General features: G+C 43.2%; 2 protein-coding genes across 2 annotated transcripts; one reads left to right on the forward strand and one right to left on the reverse strand.

The window, feature by feature from the left end:
* Window positions 1–233: 233 nt before the first annotated feature.
* Window positions 234–2,223, reverse strand: nudt15 (nudix (nucleoside diphosphate linked moiety X)-type motif 15). The gene is made up of 3 exons (XM_080833971.1): window positions 2,047–2,223; window positions 1,414–1,610; window positions 234–593 (listed from the first exon to the last, which is right to left on the reverse strand). The coding sequence occupies exons 1-3, from the start codon at window positions 2,211–2,213 to the stop codon at window positions 478–480; spliced, it is 480 nt and encodes a 159-aa protein (XP_080690097.1). The 5' UTR covers window positions 2,214–2,223; the 3' UTR covers window positions 234–477.
* A 359-nt stretch (window positions 2,224–2,582) lies between these two features.
* On the forward strand, window positions 2,583–14,523 carry sucla2 (succinate-CoA ligase ADP-forming subunit beta). The gene is made up of 11 exons (XM_080834371.1): window positions 2,583–2,715; window positions 3,458–3,653; window positions 6,129–6,228; window positions 6,418–6,580; window positions 8,029–8,157; window positions 8,750–8,888; window positions 9,210–9,371; window positions 9,726–9,868; window positions 12,958–13,078; window positions 13,242–13,330; window positions 13,527–14,523. Exons 1-11 carry the CDS (start codon window positions 2,632–2,634, stop codon window positions 13,599–13,601), a joined length of 1,401 nt encoding a protein of 466 aa, XP_080690497.1. The 5' UTR covers window positions 2,583–2,631; the 3' UTR covers window positions 13,602–14,523.
* The last annotated feature ends 1,527 nt before the right edge of the window (window positions 14,524–16,050 follow it).

The raw sequence follows: 16,050 nt of genomic DNA on the forward strand, positions 1-16,050 counted from the left end.
CATGTTTATTATTAAAGCAGAAGCTACAGTATGTAGAACTGGTAGCGGTAGAAAAGGAATGAGGTTGGCAAGCACACACAAAACCAGGGGAATTCTCCTGGGTGAAGGTTATGGTCATTGTAAAGTAGCCCATGCATGTCCTGGATGGCACTTTTCATGCTAAGTTAAGTGGGATATTCTGAAAAGCTAATGGACGATTTGAAGAACTCTTAAAAGTTCCCAATTTGACGATTATGTGCAGGAGTTTAGACCTTATGTCTCACAAAGGTTTCAGTGGAGAACCTCCATTAGAGGAGCTGAACTGCTTGTGGCGGTCTTTTTTGGTAGGCTACTGAGCTCCTCCTGAAGTTGCGGAGTGTAGCTCATTTTTTACACCACAAATCATGCTTCGAGACCCCCTAATGGACAGTGTACACATTCATTTTTTTTGACAACCTGAAGGATATGGAACTCGTTCAAAAGACTAATTACAAACGTTCACTTCCCATTTGAAAGTCCTTTAAATGGATGGTATCCTTGTTGTCTTAGACAGGCTAGAGGCAGGAAAAGCTGCTCTTCAGGGGGAAGGTTGTCCCACCGTACCCAATTCCATCCTAAAAAGAGCACATACAGTTTATAGTGCGCTGTAAACAACACCGCAGACAAACAACTCTCCCTCTAGCCTGTGTGTGTGTGTGTGTGTGTGTGTGTATACATGTGCGTATTTATTTTTTCTTATCATACTGTGACTATGATGACATTATAATGATGTTCAAGATCATCTGTGACTGTCTGAGTAATACCTATATGATTACTAGACCATGGTGAACTGTACTGTACTGTAACTGTACGTTGGGAACCACACTGTATTGTGACTATTATAGGCTGTTATCTTAAAAAGAGTTAGAAGTCATGTTAAGTCCCAGGTATTGCCGTTAAGATCCTACACTGCTGCTATCAATCTGCCTTGCAGAAAGGATGAGGCTTCTAATAGTCACTTATAATAAAAGTATTCACCAAATGGATGACTGTAGTAATAGTCAATGATATATAAAGCTCTTATGTCATAAGTATGTTTAAAGCTTGTGCGCACTGGGTAGTAAGTGTAAGTTTGCAACAAAGTGTTTGTGTAAAAACATTACATAACATTGGAAAAAAAAATACAAATGAACACATTACAAAAACTAAGTACACAATATACACTAAGCTGTGTGTCTGTTGGTACTGATGCTGCAAGGTACTGGAATGTAATGAGTTACAAAACCAGTCCGCAGAGTTAAGCTTAATGTACACACATAACACACATGAGTAAGCTACAGAGTTATAGTGTAAAAATGTAAATACTGGGCATATCCACAAGCGCCCTTCGTTGGTCAGAGTGGGAGGGTACTATACAAATATATTTTCTTGACAAACATCACGGCTCATAGGCACCTTCATTCTTCTCTGGTTCCATATTCATAGGCTCTTGTGAGAGATCTCTGTCCAGTTCACCCTGCATAAAGATGGTGATGTAGTGGTAATTCTCCTCTAGCTTGATAGAATTAGCCACGGATGCATAGTGGATGTTCTTCAGATGCACTCCTGCCTCCTCCATTACCTCTCTCTGTGCACATTCCTCCCATGTTTCTCTGACGGCAGGTAAAGCAATTCAGGTGTTAACAAACACCTTCATCATCCCCAAGAACATGTAGGCTATTTTTACGTGTTTTTTTATAGATATATTTACATTTCAAATTAAAAGTTGATTTATGAGCATTGCTGTGCACAGTGTTAACAAAGCTACAGAGCAAAATAATAATACACTCAGTGTAAGTATAATGTCACAGTGTAAACCTCAAAACATAGTTTTTAGAAACGTATTTCTAAAATGTATCTTTTTTTCATACATAAACATACACCCGCACACACACACACGTACGATGAATTTGAGTATTAGGGCTAGTAGTCTATGGTCTACTTGGGATTTTCCACGTTTAGGAGTTGTAATCGCCGTTTATTGCAGTTGCAATAACATTCTATTTCGCTAAGCTATCTCTTCCATTGTCTTGTTAAAAGTGCACTTACCCAAACTCTATGTGGCCACCAGGCAACTGGTAGGCACCTTTACCAACGGGACCTTTTCTTTTACCCAAGAGAACACAACATGGATTTAGCGAATCTGTAACAATGATCACACCAAGACCAACCCCAGGGCGCTTAGGACCGCAGTTTCGGACAGCGGTCTCTGCCATTTTAGAGACCCTGAAGAACAGAAAAGTGTTAAATAAATTGAATTTCGATCACAGCATTGGGGGAACACATTACAAACCAAATACACCTACACACAAGTTACACACCATGACACCAACACTCCAATGAACTCACTGTAAACCCCTGTATGGAATAAATCTGACAAGGAACATACTGAACGAAGGATCGTCCACAGATGCGACGAGTAAATGTAATTGGAAAAGTTATTTAAGATGAAATGACAGGTATACAATTATTTCACATCGCATGCAATCATAGTGGCCTACTGCATTTCGTGAAATGAAAAGTCTTATCTGGGATTTCTATTCACTGCGCATGGGCAAAAATGACGTTGACTGTTTCTGCGCAGGCGTTGTCAGTGATTTGTTTTTCTCCGCTGCTGCTAGTGGAGAGAGGAACATGGCGACGTCCCTGATTTGTGGCCGGTTGTCCGCTGGACTTAGGAATTCCGGGTCCAGGACAACTTTAAGCTCAGCAACTAAGGTTAGTTGGCGTTGAGGTGAAAATTCAGACGCCAGGCCATATTTTTGGTGTTTAGAAGTTGTCCTCCATTGACCTCTTGGGTTTAATTTCCTTGGTAGCAACAGCTAACGGTAGTTAGCTCCCTAGCTAGCTAGGGTCACATTTGACATTAACTGACGTTAGCTAGGTAGCTTTACTGGTCAACAGTTAGCGTTTCTGTGTTCTGTAAACATTCCGTGGCATACTGGAAAAATGTCAATTACATCGTCATGTTTACATAACAAATACAAGTGCCATTTGGAGAAGGATGGGAAATCAAGGCAGTGATCTGTACAGCTGACGGATGAGCACTGTGTCTATGAATCAGTTTGACCTCCACGGGATGGTGCTTTTAATGGACGTGGTCTGGCTTTCTCAACGGAGTGTCAACACAACTCTGCTCTAGCGCAACACTGCTGATAGGACTTCATCTACGATTGTAGCCATAAATCGTCTCTTGCTAATATTGACGTCTTAACCTTAGCTAGCATTTCGGGCTAGTGCTGGTGGTAAGTTAACAGCACCAGCTTGTGTTGTAGTTTATTAATACCACTCAGTCTACCAATCGAAAACAATCATCGTTGGTAACGGTAGTATCTGATATATAACCACGCCCTTTTCGTTTTGAAGTTATTTTATGTGGCCTACGAGTCAAATTGGAATACCGCACCTGTTTTCCTTGCTGCACATTTGGTCATCGTCTCTCCTTTGCGCTTTTCCTCAGGTCCTCGCTGGTGCCACCGGTCTGTTCGGCGGACATGGCTCCCAGCAGCCTCCCCTGACTATGCAGCAGCAGCAGAGGCACCTGTCGCTGCATGAGTACATGAGCATCGGGCTGCTGAAGGAAGCTGGCGTATGCGTGCCCGAAGGCATGGTGGCCACCTCATCTGAAGAGGCCTACGCTGTTTCCAAGAAAATTGGTAAGGCCACACACTGACATTTCAACATGAGTAAGCACAGACATAACACGAATGAAAATGATACATAACGCAGTATTGCTTTATCAGTGTGGCTCTAAGCTATACACAGCTACTAAAGAGATACGAGGTACAGATAAACAAGGTGGTAGAAACCCTGAACGAATCAGGGAGGAGGGTACTGCTGGACACGGGCCCAGCAACATCCCTGGATGGGTAGACTTTTGAGAGGAAGACTATGGATGGTGAGCTTTATTACAATTTCCAACTTCACTTCTGACTGAGGGTGGTAGGTTTGGAATTTGTCAATAGTACCTGGTTAGTGTCTGAAAACGGATTGTCCTTATAAGGATGGAATGGGCGACATTAGAGGTCCCAGAATCCTCCTGAGGTCCAGTGTGTAATGGAGAGGCAGCTCTTTGTCATATGGTTGTAAGCGGCACCTCTTGTACAGTTGCTTTCTAAGGATCTTAAAAGGTTGATGTGTTAGCCGATCTCATAATTCACATTTATAAACCAAATATATTTAGCTGGATTATGTCTTTATTAACATTTTAAATGAGATTTTCTTTTTCTTTGATAATGATGGTGTTATAAACCTAGTTTTATGGAAGAGTGAAAGAGGTTGACCCCCCCAAGGCCAAATAAACCAACATAGTTTGCACAAGACTAGTAGCCTTGACCAGTGGCCAGAGCCATGACTCGTCTTAACACTAAGCTCTGGACTCGCTCAATTCTACGACTGCCTGTCCGATTTCAGTCATTTAGGATCTAATTCTCGTTTACTCCTATGAGTCCAATTTCTTCTTCATGATGAAGAGGAATGAGAGAGAAAATGTGATCTCTCTCTCTCTCTCTCTCTGTTGTCTTGCTATTTTTGTGGTGACTGGACACCCATGTGTCTACTATACATGCCGTTAAGAGATAAAAATAGCCTGTAAAAGTTCGAGACCTGGCCTCTCACACTGTGTTGCTAATTTGTGGAGGAACTGTACCTCATGAGCCCAGAGCTTTACCCATTTTCCCAGGGTTTGTAAGTGGGGTGTGTATAGAGAGAGACCCAACCTCCTTTTTTTTCGTTATTGTGTGCTTGTATCTTTTGAAGTGACTGAAGTCTAAACATAGTGCGGCTCGGGCTGCTGTCTTGCTTGCCACACATTCACCAGAGGAGCAGCAACTGTCCCTGCCTGTGATAGATGGCGACAGGGTCAGCACCTCAAACACACAGGTCCATTCCTGTTATGTGAGAGCGAGAGAGAGAGAGAGTGAGAGTGTGTGTGTAAGAGTGGGAGAGAGAGAGAGAGAGAGATCGAGCGAGTGTGTGTGTAATAGTGAGTGAGAGAGAGAGTGCGTGTGAAATAGTGAGAGAGAGAGTGTGTATGTAATAGTGAGACAGAGAGAGTGTGTGTGTCTAATAGTGAGAGAGAGAGTGCGTGTGTAATAGTGAGAGAGAGTGTGTGTGTGTGTGTGTGTGTGTGTGTGTGTGTGTGTGTGTGTGTGTGTGTGTGTGTGAGAGAGAGAGAGAGAGTGTGTGTGTGTGTGTGTGTGTTTTGCACCACGGAATGTGATCCCCACAGGCTCCACTTATCATTGATGTTACTGAGTTTTCCATCCATATTTCGTTCAACGATGTCTAGTGTCCAGCCCCCGAACGCTGATAAGGCTGTTCACAAACCTTTTGCTTTTCTTCTGGCCTGGTTGCGGTCTGGGTGAAAGGTCAACAGCTGGAGCATGACAGACGTACTTCACATCCACCCTGAGCTGGCAGTAGACAGTTAAGAACATGCCCTCAGTCCTAGTATTGCAAGTTCTAGTTTACACATAATGGGAAGTGGTTTCTGTCATCAGTCTGCAGTATGTGGGTATTTCAGATTCATACCAAGTGTCAGATGCAGACATGTATCTATAAGTGTGTGTGTGTGTGTGTGTGTGTGTGTGTGTGTGTGTGTGTGTGTGTGTGTGTGTGTGTGTGTGTGTGTGTGTGTGTGTGTGTGTGTGTGTGTGTGTGTGTGTGTGTGTGTGTGTGTGTGTGTGTGTGTGTGTGTGTGTGTGTGTTTTTAGACGATTTCTCAGAAAATCTCCTTGAAGTGTGATTGGGAAACTTCCTCATACAGAACCCAGAAGCAGGATTCTGCTGTGAGAAGGATGTGTGTGTATTTTATTTCTCCACCTCACTCTCTTTCTCTCTCCACCTATCTCTCCCTCTACCTCTCTCTCCCCTTCACCCACTTCTGTCTCTCTCTCACTCGGTCTCTCTGTCTCTCTCTCTCTCTGTCTCTCTCTCGCTCGGTCTCTCTGTCTTCCTCTCTCTCTCTTTCTCTCTCTCTCTCTCTGTCTCTCTCTCGCTCGGTCTCTCTGTCTTCCTCTCTCGCTCTCTTCCTCTCTCTCTCTCTCTCTCTCTCTCTCTGTCTCTCTCTCGCTTGCGCTCTCTCTCTCTCTCTCTCTCTCTCTCTGTCTCACTCTCTGTCTCTCTCTCAGGTTCTAAGGACCTGGTGGTGAAGGCGCAGGTGCTGGCTGGAGGGAGAGGGAAAGGCACATTTGAGGGGGGTCTGAAGGGAGGAGTGAAGATCGTTTACTCGTGAGTCGATTTCATTTTTTAATTTTTTTGGGTACATCACCATCAGGGTCCTTTTCCGTATAACTCTGACTTTTTCCTGTTTTCTCTCTCTCTATTTTCTCCTCCTTTCTTCTCCTTTTATTGGATTTCTTTCTGCCATTGCACACATTTTGCTTTCTGTTTCTCTCTCTCTCTCTCTCTCTCTCTCAGGCCTGAAGAGGCCCGTGACATCTCCTCTCAGATGATTGGAAAGAAGCTCTACACCAAACAGACTGGGGAGGCGGGCCGCATCTGCAACCAGGTGTTCATCGTTGAGCGCCGCTACCCCCGTCGGGAATACTACTTTGCCATCACCATGGAGAGGTCTTTCCAGGTGAGGGGGATGGGGGGTGAGGGTGGGGGTGTCACCCGTAAGCATCAGGAATGAACTCGGGTTGGACCAGCAGGCCTGGCAATGACAGCGGATTGACACTAGGACTGTATTAAGTGTATGAAGAGATGATTCTGTTTATACTGTACGTATTTGATCATGTTGTAAGCACTGTGTGTAATCAGTGTTTCCGTCAAGAATGTTAGGTTAGGTGAAGGGGTTTGTGTTTCTATCTGGGTCCTTGTTTGTGTGTCTCCTGTGATTCACCTGTGGTAGAGAATGCACACAGCTGCCATTACTGTATTAGGCCTAAGTGATGATTGCAGGTTTGCATATGTGCAACAAGCGCCCCAGTCCACCTCATGCATAATCTATTTACATCAACAATGCCTGACTCCCGATTCGGTCTCCTACCAGAGTGGAACTCCGTACTACTCATGAATCGTGGAACGGAATCTGTGCACTGATGCTCAACTACATACTACATGCACATTTGGCTTGTTTGGACATGACAAAAAATACTGCTTGTCAGGTGTGTCTCAGAAAGTTTTCAGAACTCTTACGTCCGGGCAAGTTTGTAATCTGCCCCTTAAAGAGTCACTGTAGGGCTTGGCTGTAGGAGACCTGGTCACCCTGTGTGAGCCGTGGACAGGACTTAGTGAGGAGAGGAAGAGCTGTGAATACAGAGGAACATTGAAACAGAATGCTGGAGGACAAAAATGATTATCTCCCTCTGGAACGAAATACTGTTTTGTGATTGGCTAATGGGGTGTACATATACGTATAGACGGACACCTTGGAAAAGTTAAATCGCCGTTCCATATCAATGCTCTTGGATGGTAACCATTGACAACCAACGTAACGTTTTTTTTTTAAGGACTTCTCTAACAGGAGCACTAGGCTTCAAATCAAGAATTCATCAGGTTATTATGCACATTAAGTTTCCTAAAGATAAAGGAAATTCTAAATAATAATAATAATAAAAACATTTTTGGATGTTGTAAACGGGAGATAAGCGGGATAACGGCTGCGCGTCGTGGAGTTCTTTGCCCCGCATCGTCCATTATCTTTTCAGAACTGTACAGCTCGTCGGCCGTTATCCCTTACTTACTGGAGCATGCAGGGATCCAGTGGAGATTTGAGATCATAGGAATGGCGGGAAGTGGATGATAGGATGCCTATATTAGGCCCATATTGATAAGATGATTTTGGCACAACCTTAATCAGCTGGAGACTATTACACCTTTACCCCACTAGGGGGCGAAAGGTGTACACAGAATTCTTGCCCAAATTAAGCTTTTCTTGTTGCTGTCTGTGAATGAATTAATGGATAACTAGAGCTGTCTGAATCCTGATGTGATTGCTGTTGTTTTTTCTATACATTTCAGCAACCAGGCCCTTTGGTCTTCTTGTGTTTAATGTTTTTATTTACTGTTTGTGTTTCTGGTCAGGGCCCAGTGCTAATTGGCAGCTCTCAGGGAGGTGTGAACATCGAGGACGTGGCAGCAGAGAACCCAGACGCCATTGTCAAGGAGCCAATCGACATCATGGAGGGCATAAAGAAGGAGCAGGCTGTCAGGGTATGAGAGCAGTCTCCTCCTCCTCTTCCTCTTCCTTCTCATCTTCCTCTTCCTTCTCCTCCACCATCTCCTTCTCTTCCTCCTCCTCCACCACCACATTATCTTCCTCCTCCTCCTCCTCCTCCTCCTCCTGACGTGCCTGCTCACATGCTCAGGGCTTAAGCTCCAATCTCACTGCCTGACTCTGGGCTTCCCTCCTGAACGGGATCACAGCTAATCTGGCACCACATTTAACTGCAGGGGGAAAATCTCCTGTAAATGAAACGTTGTCTTTAGCAGTTCAGGGTTGTATGGACACACACACACACACACACACACACACACACACACACCTTATATTAAATACCTGACTCACAGTTACAATATATGTTTTTTTTTTTTGTTTTGTTTTTTTTTCCTGTTTGTCTGTTTTGATTTGTGTTCTTTTTTTAATTATTATTATTATTTATTTACTTCTTAGTGTATGTTAAACCTCTCTGTCTCTTTTTCTCTGTCTCTCTCTCCCCCGTATGTCTCTCTCTCACTCTCTCTCTCTCTCTCTCTCTGTATCCCGCTCTGTCTCTCCTCTGTGCACACCTCTGTCATACTGTAGCTGGCTGAGAAGATGGGCTTTCCAAAAGCTTTGATCGAGGATGCAGCACAGAGTATCATTAAGCTCTACAATGTCTTTATCCAATACGACGCCTCCATGTTGGAAATCAACCCAATGGTGGAGGACTCCGATGGCAAGGGTGAGAATTAAAGCCTTGCTGCTTACGCATGATAACCACTATCACACTGCTTACATGTCCCTAATCCTAATATACACACAATCCTATGTGACAATTTCATGGCACAATGACCAATTGTTTTCTTACTTTCATTGTACATAATATTATATACGTTATATGTATTAATTAAATACATTGTATATACATAACACCATAATGGACACTTCTTCACATTTGTCTTGCCGTACTATTCACAAATCTGATTCAAACTGTATATTTCATATCTTTTTCTCCTCTCCCTCGCTCCTCTCTCTAATCTCCTCTGTGTTTCCGACATGACAGTGATGTGCATGGATGCTAAGCTCAACTTTGACTCGAATGCGGCGTACCGACAGAAGAAGGTGTTCGACATGCAGGACTGGTCTCAGGAGGATCCACGCGACCGGCAAGCGGCCAAGGCCGACCTCAACTACATTGGCCTAGATGGCACCATTGGCTGCCTGGGTCAGTACAGTACAGCCTACTTCGAATTGCCATTGTGGCATTTTGGAGCATAGCAAAGTTATTTTTGTAATCACAGTTGCCTTTTATTTCATTTGGAGCTCAGCAAAGATATATTTATACCTAGTTTAACATTGGGTCATTTCGAGAGAAAAGCACTGAAAGCTGATTGATTAGGCGGAGCAGGACGAAGGGTGGGAGTGGATGGATTACTTTTGAGGTCTCTGTCCAATGCAGGCTCGATTAGTAAGACTCAACTAGATAAGATGACTAGGGTCGCCTTAATGTATCATAGCATAACGCAAGTCTCCACTCTTGTTGTGTTAAGTGGCAGTTTGCTGTGTGTCTGTGTTCTAGTAAACGGAGCTGGTTTGGCTATGGCCACCATGGATATCATCAAGCTCCATGGCGGCACCCCGGCCAACTTCCTGGATGTGGGGGGTGGAGCCACGGCGCACCAGGTGACGGAAGCCTTCAAACTCATCACTTCCGACAAAAAGGTACCGCACAGTGTGTGTGTGTGTGTGTGTGTGTGTGGCTTCTGTCCTTGGTGTGTATCTTGGTGTTCTTTTTTTGACAAAGTGTGTTTGACATGACTGCAGGGCCTGTGCAATAGTAATGCCCGTTTGTGTTCAGCAGAGCGATTCAAAGTGTTCTTGAATGGTCTTGTTGAAACTGTGCTGTGTGATACGTACATGGCTGCTCACGAAGACAGTGGGTTATTGATTGTTATTGAGTCTGGGTCCTTCTACAAATGACATTGTCTCATTGTGGGTGGTGTCTCTGTCTCTGTCTGTGTCTCTGTTTGTGTCTTTCTCTGTCTCTGCAGTGGTGAAAAAAGTATTCTGATCATTCACTTAAGTAAAAGTACCAACATAGCAATGTAAAAATACGCCATTTAATAGAAGCCCTGTATGAAATATCCCACTTTAGGAAAAGTACTAGCCAATTTAGTAGCAAAAAGTAGTTAAAGTATTAAAGTTAAAGTACTAGTTTAGTCCCTCTGATTGATATATTATTATATATATTATCATTAGATGGTAAAACTTTACTTTTGGGAACAAATGTTATCCATTAACATTAACACATAACTAATTAGTGTCTGTATTAGTGCCCAATAAGGTCTGCATTAAGCACCATTCATCATTTATTAGGCCAATATTCATCAATTTAATATTCTTACTGAATATGTCTTACTCTTGGTACATCTTTAATAACCAACTAGTTGGTCTTAACCTTAACCTACTGATATATATATATATATATATATATATATATATATATATATATATATATATATATATATATATATAAAGGATCAAAACAGAAGGTTTATAGCATTTTAATATGCTGTCTGAATATGCCACTGATAGTGGCAGAATAGTTGTAGAATAGCTATTCCTACCTACAAGCTTTACTTTACCAACAGGTCCATCTACTTGTCTCACAAGACAGAGACATCTGTCAGAGCCTGATGGATGCTCATGGAAAAGGTCTGTGTCATGTGTAAACACAAGATGGTTACTTTGGAGGGGTGTGGTAAGGTACTTTGGACCCATGTCGTATGTTCTGAGAAACTGTCATGTAAATTGTTTTCTAAATACCAATTTCAAACTCACAAGGATTTCTTCCTTTTTACGTTGTCATTAAAAAAGCCTTCACTTGAGCACAAGGAACCTGTTTTAATAATGAGAAAAATGAGCTAGGATTAAGGATGATTGTGTCTAGTGGGAGTGCATCATTTTCATCATTTCAGCCTGATTTTATGGAAAGTAATCCTTCACTTTCGCACAGAGAACTTCTGTTGGATCAGTAATGATATACTATGTAGGTATCACTGATTGAAGTGCACTCATTGCTCTTGAGCAAGTTTCAAGTTTCTGCGTGCCAGTCACCACTAGCAGCCTGGGTCAGTACAATTACCACTGCTGTGCCATCGTTTGGCAGCAGGAATACCTATTGTACGATTCAATCTCAGAACATACTACAGGTCTCAAAAGTACCTTACCACTCCCCTCCAAAGTAACCATCTTGTGTTTACACATGACACAGACCTTTTCCATAAGCATCCATCAGGCTCTGACAGATGTCTCTGTCTTGTGAGACAAGAAGATGGACCTGTTGGTAAAGTAAAGCTTGTAGGTAGGAATAGCTATTCTACAACTATTCTGCCACTTTAAGTGGCATATAGGTTGAGACCAACTAGTTTGTTATTGAGAATGTTCAAAGAATAAAAGATATATTCAGTGAGAATAATACATTGTCGAAAACTGGCCTAATACATTATCAGTGATGCTTAATGCAGACCTTATTGTGCACTAATACAGACACGTATTAGTTTTGTGTTAATGGTTAACATTTGTCCCCTAAACTAAAGTGTTACCCATTCGATTATTAATACTAAAGCATTAGTGTGTATGTAGCTCCTGTAGGTGGAGCTAGTTTGAACTACTTTATAAAGTGTTTTATATACAGGGACCACAGATAAATCTCAGGGGTCTTGAGATGATTAATGCGAGAAGAAAGAAGTAAAAACAAAGTTCTGATACACAAATCTGTTCATAGTTCCTCGACGGTAATCTTTGTTTTTGGGTGAGATATGAGATATGGTGAGAACATTTATTGAAATGAAACCATGTGAGACGTTTTGGTGTTTGGTGGAGCTGCTAACAACTCACAGACATCTGATGTCTGACTCCGACTACACACTGCTTTCTGTAAGACGTCAAAGGCCAAAACTTTTGGAAACAACTGGTTTAATCTTAAACAATCTGTTGTATTTTAAAAGCTTTATCATCCATTGTGTAAAATCCTCATCTTAAAAGTAGCTAGTGTCAGTAAAGCTGACAGATAAAAGTATTGGAGTAGAAAGTACAGTGTTTCCCTCTGAAATGTAATGGAGTGGAACTATAAAGTAGCATAAAATGGAATACCTATTGCACAATTATTCTCAGAACATACGACTTGCGTCCAAAGTACCTTACCACACCCCTCTAAAGTAACCATCTTGTGTTTACACATGATACAGACCTTTTCCATGAGCATCCATCAGGCTCTGACATATTTCTCTGTCTTGTGAGACAAGAAGATGGACCTGTTGGTAAAGTAAAGCTTGTAGGTAGGAATAGCTATTCTACAACTATTGTGACACTAAAAGTGGCATATTCAGACAGCATATTAAATGGCTATAAACCTTCTGTTTTGATCCTTGCTATATATCAGTAGGTTAAGGTTGAGACCAACTAGTAAGGATGTGACGTGTACTCATGGAATGGAGGGGAAGAGTAAAGTTGCATAAAATGGAAATACTAAAGTAATGTACAAGAACCTCAAAATTGTTCTTAAGTACAGTACTTGAGTAAATCTTACTTAATGTAAAAAGTTTCTTTCGACCACTGTCTGTGTCTGTCTGTCTGTCTGTTTCTCTGTCCTGTCTGTCTGTCTGTCTGTCTGTCTGTCTGTCTGTCTGTCTGTCTGTCTGTCTGTCTGTCTGTCTGTCTGTCTGTATGACTGTATGACTGTCTGTCTGTGCTTGATCTGTTTGATTTTGATCTGTTTTGTGTGTGTTTGTTGTGTGTTTGTTGAACAGGTCCAGGCTATCATGGTGAACATCTTTGGAGGCATCATGAGGTGTGATGTCATCGCTCAGGGCATCATCATGGCTGTCACAGACCTGGAACTGAAGATCCCCATCGTGGTGCGGTTACAAGGTGAGAGCCCCAGGACACACAAACTGTCAACACAATACAGACCCCAGAAAAGACAACATACCCCCTCCGAGAGCTGGAGCAAATCTTTCCGCTCATGAAACGCGTTCTGTTTTTTTCACCCTGTGTGTGTCTGTGTCTCTGTGTGTGTGGATGCTTGTATCAGGGACGAGAGTGGATGATGCAAAAGCTCTGATTGCTGCCAGCCCTCTGAAGATCCTGGCCTGTGATGATCTGGACGAGGCTGCAAAGATGGTGAGCCTCTGCCCCAACTCCACTGTAGAAATACTGTGTGTGTGTGTGTGTGTGTGTGTGTGTGTGTGTGTGTGTGTGTGTGTGTGTGTGTGTGTGTGAGCACTGGATTTGGTTAAACCATAATGATCTCTCTCTCTTAATCTGTGTTTCTTTTTTTCTTTCTTTCTCTCTTTCTTTCTTTCTGTCTCTCTCTCAGGTTGTTAAGCTTTCTGAAATCGTATCGTTGGCCAAGCAGGCCCATGTGGACATCTCGTTCCAGCTGCCCATCTAAAACCGCACCGTCATCCAACCCCCTACACACACACACACACACACCTTTTTGAAACCTCATCCCTTGGTCCTCCCAAAAACTCTGTTGATCATCACTCCAACCCCCCACACCCCACCCCACTCCCACACAGTACCAGTTGCTTTTGTTTCAAGTCCAGCTACTTGCATGATAGCCTTCTCCTTCCCATACCTGCTTCAAAGCTTCCAAAGACCTCTTCATAGCCTACCCTCATTGTAAAGCCCTGTGGACTCAAAGTCTTGTCTCAAGTCAAGTCCCCCCCCCCCCCCAAAATCAGCACTGATGGTCGGTTCAAATGTCGGTTTAAATGTTACTTGTGTCGGACGACGTTTTTTTTTTATTTCATCGTGTTTGTTTTTCATTTCTTTTTCGCTTGAGGATGAACTATTTATGCAGGACTATTTATATTCATGACCAGGGAAGAGGCCAAGCCGTTGTAAGCAATGTCAATGACACTGGTTCTGCTGCCTGCCACAAGGTGTTTCATTAAAGTCTTCCCCCCCCCACCACCCCTGCTTGGCCCAGTTTCCCGAGAGCACTATTTTATCACGCACAAACGAGACCTCCCTTCCCCTCATCCTGCTCCCGTTGAAACCTGTGGTTGTCTGATTTCATATTATTGCGTTGCAGGATGGTTCCCTGTTTCTCATCCACTTTTCAAACGGGATTTGGTACTTGTGGTTATTTTGGGGGGGGGAGGAGGAAATGAGTCTGCATTTATCAGAGCTGCTTTTGCTGAATAGTACATCCTCCACGGAGTCGTGGGTGTCATTTTTTTGTTTCGAGTCCAGAGTTGCAGTCGACTGGCAGCGTTAATTGTGTTCACATGAGGGGAATGACTGTGGCCCTGTGGTTGAAGTTACATGCAAAAAAAATACAACATCTAATAAACCCTGAAACATCAGCCCAATGATGAGTGCCTTGGTGGGATTTGGGGGTAGAGAGAGGGGGGTTGTAAAAGGGTGGTCTTTAAGAGCCTGTGTGTTTTCCTATCAACCCCTGGGGCCAATAGGCAAACAGTTGGGGTCGTGTGAGGCAGGTATGATTTGTATGTGTACTGACATTGGAGGGTTGCTGAGGGTGCACAGGATCCAGGATACACAATCACAGTCCCTATGTTGTAAGTGGGAGCATCACACTTAGTTTTATTTCTGGTCTTACTGGACATAAATTAACCCTCTTGACAGAATGATTGTTGAAGAAGATCCTCTCAATTGACCTATATCTTCTTTTGGCTGTATTAAAATGAATCATTATGACTGTAAACAGATAGGTCTGTTATCTTGTTTTGTCCTTCTGAGGAAAATGACCCTCTCCTTGTTCACCTGAAGAGTCTCTGTTTGTGGCTGAGATGGCTTTCACCCAAGGTTTAAAATGAGCCAGACCTGAGCCATGTTTTAAGTTAAAATAGCGTAGTCAAAATGCAGGTCTGTGTAAGAGAGTAGTCAAACCATCACCCTCTCAGCAGTGCTGCCATTCCAAATAAGCCTGGGTAGAAAGATGACCTCTTTCTCCTTAGTATAATGAATTTATAAAGTTTCAGGGCATAGACAAATATATCCACTGCACCAGTTTCGACTCCATTCAGATTTGTATAAAGCGGAACGTACAGTCTTCAGTGAGAATGCGGTCTTGAGTACTCTCTCCAAACACATCAGGCAGTCCCTTTGCTGTAGACCCGCCATCCACTGTCTACCCTTCCACTTCACTAAGAAAACGTTCATGAATGCAAACCACTCTGAATAATACAAAATTACAACAATGGCAACGATGAATTTCTACCGGTGCTAGGAGTGTGTCATTTGACAAGAGATGCAGTCCTGACCTCAATTTTTGCCCTTTCTAGCACAAAAAAAAAATGGCCCTCTCCTGTGGAAGAAAATGACTCTTCAGTAGGATGCCATGCATGGGCGGGAATAATAAAAGGTGTGTGTGGAGTGAAAGGGCACGCACAGAGACTCCACAAAGGTCCCGTTTGCAGCGCTCAAATTCTGACAAACTCTGAAGTGATTAGTTGGGGGGGGGAGGGGGGTTTGCCCATTCCCTTACCGTGGCCAATTAAACCTTTGGCTGAGCTCGCTGCATTCCCTGACTGCTTGATAGGGTGACACGCCTGGCAGGCGTCTAGCCCTGCATCTTTAGGATGTTGACCTATTTTAAGAGTGTCCGGCGGTCAGCATATCGACCGGTTGTGCCACGAGCGATGAACACTGTTTACCTATTGACTTATTCATGCGTATTCAGTGTGGAGCCACAGTTAGACCATCACGGGCCCCGACCCTCAGGAACTAAACCTGAATGTTTTATGCATACGGGAAGGGCCCTGTGGGTCATTTCCTGACGAAAAGCGAGCGGCATTTTGGAACATCCAGAGACATTCCAGGGTTGTCATCCAGAGACATTTTTCAGGGTTGGCCCACCAGCACAACTG

This window comes from Sprattus sprattus, assembly GCF_963457725.1.
Source record: "Sprattus sprattus genome assembly, chromosome: 3".
Classification (NCBI taxonomy): Eukaryota; Metazoa; Chordata; class Actinopteri; order Clupeiformes; family Clupeidae; genus Sprattus; species Sprattus sprattus.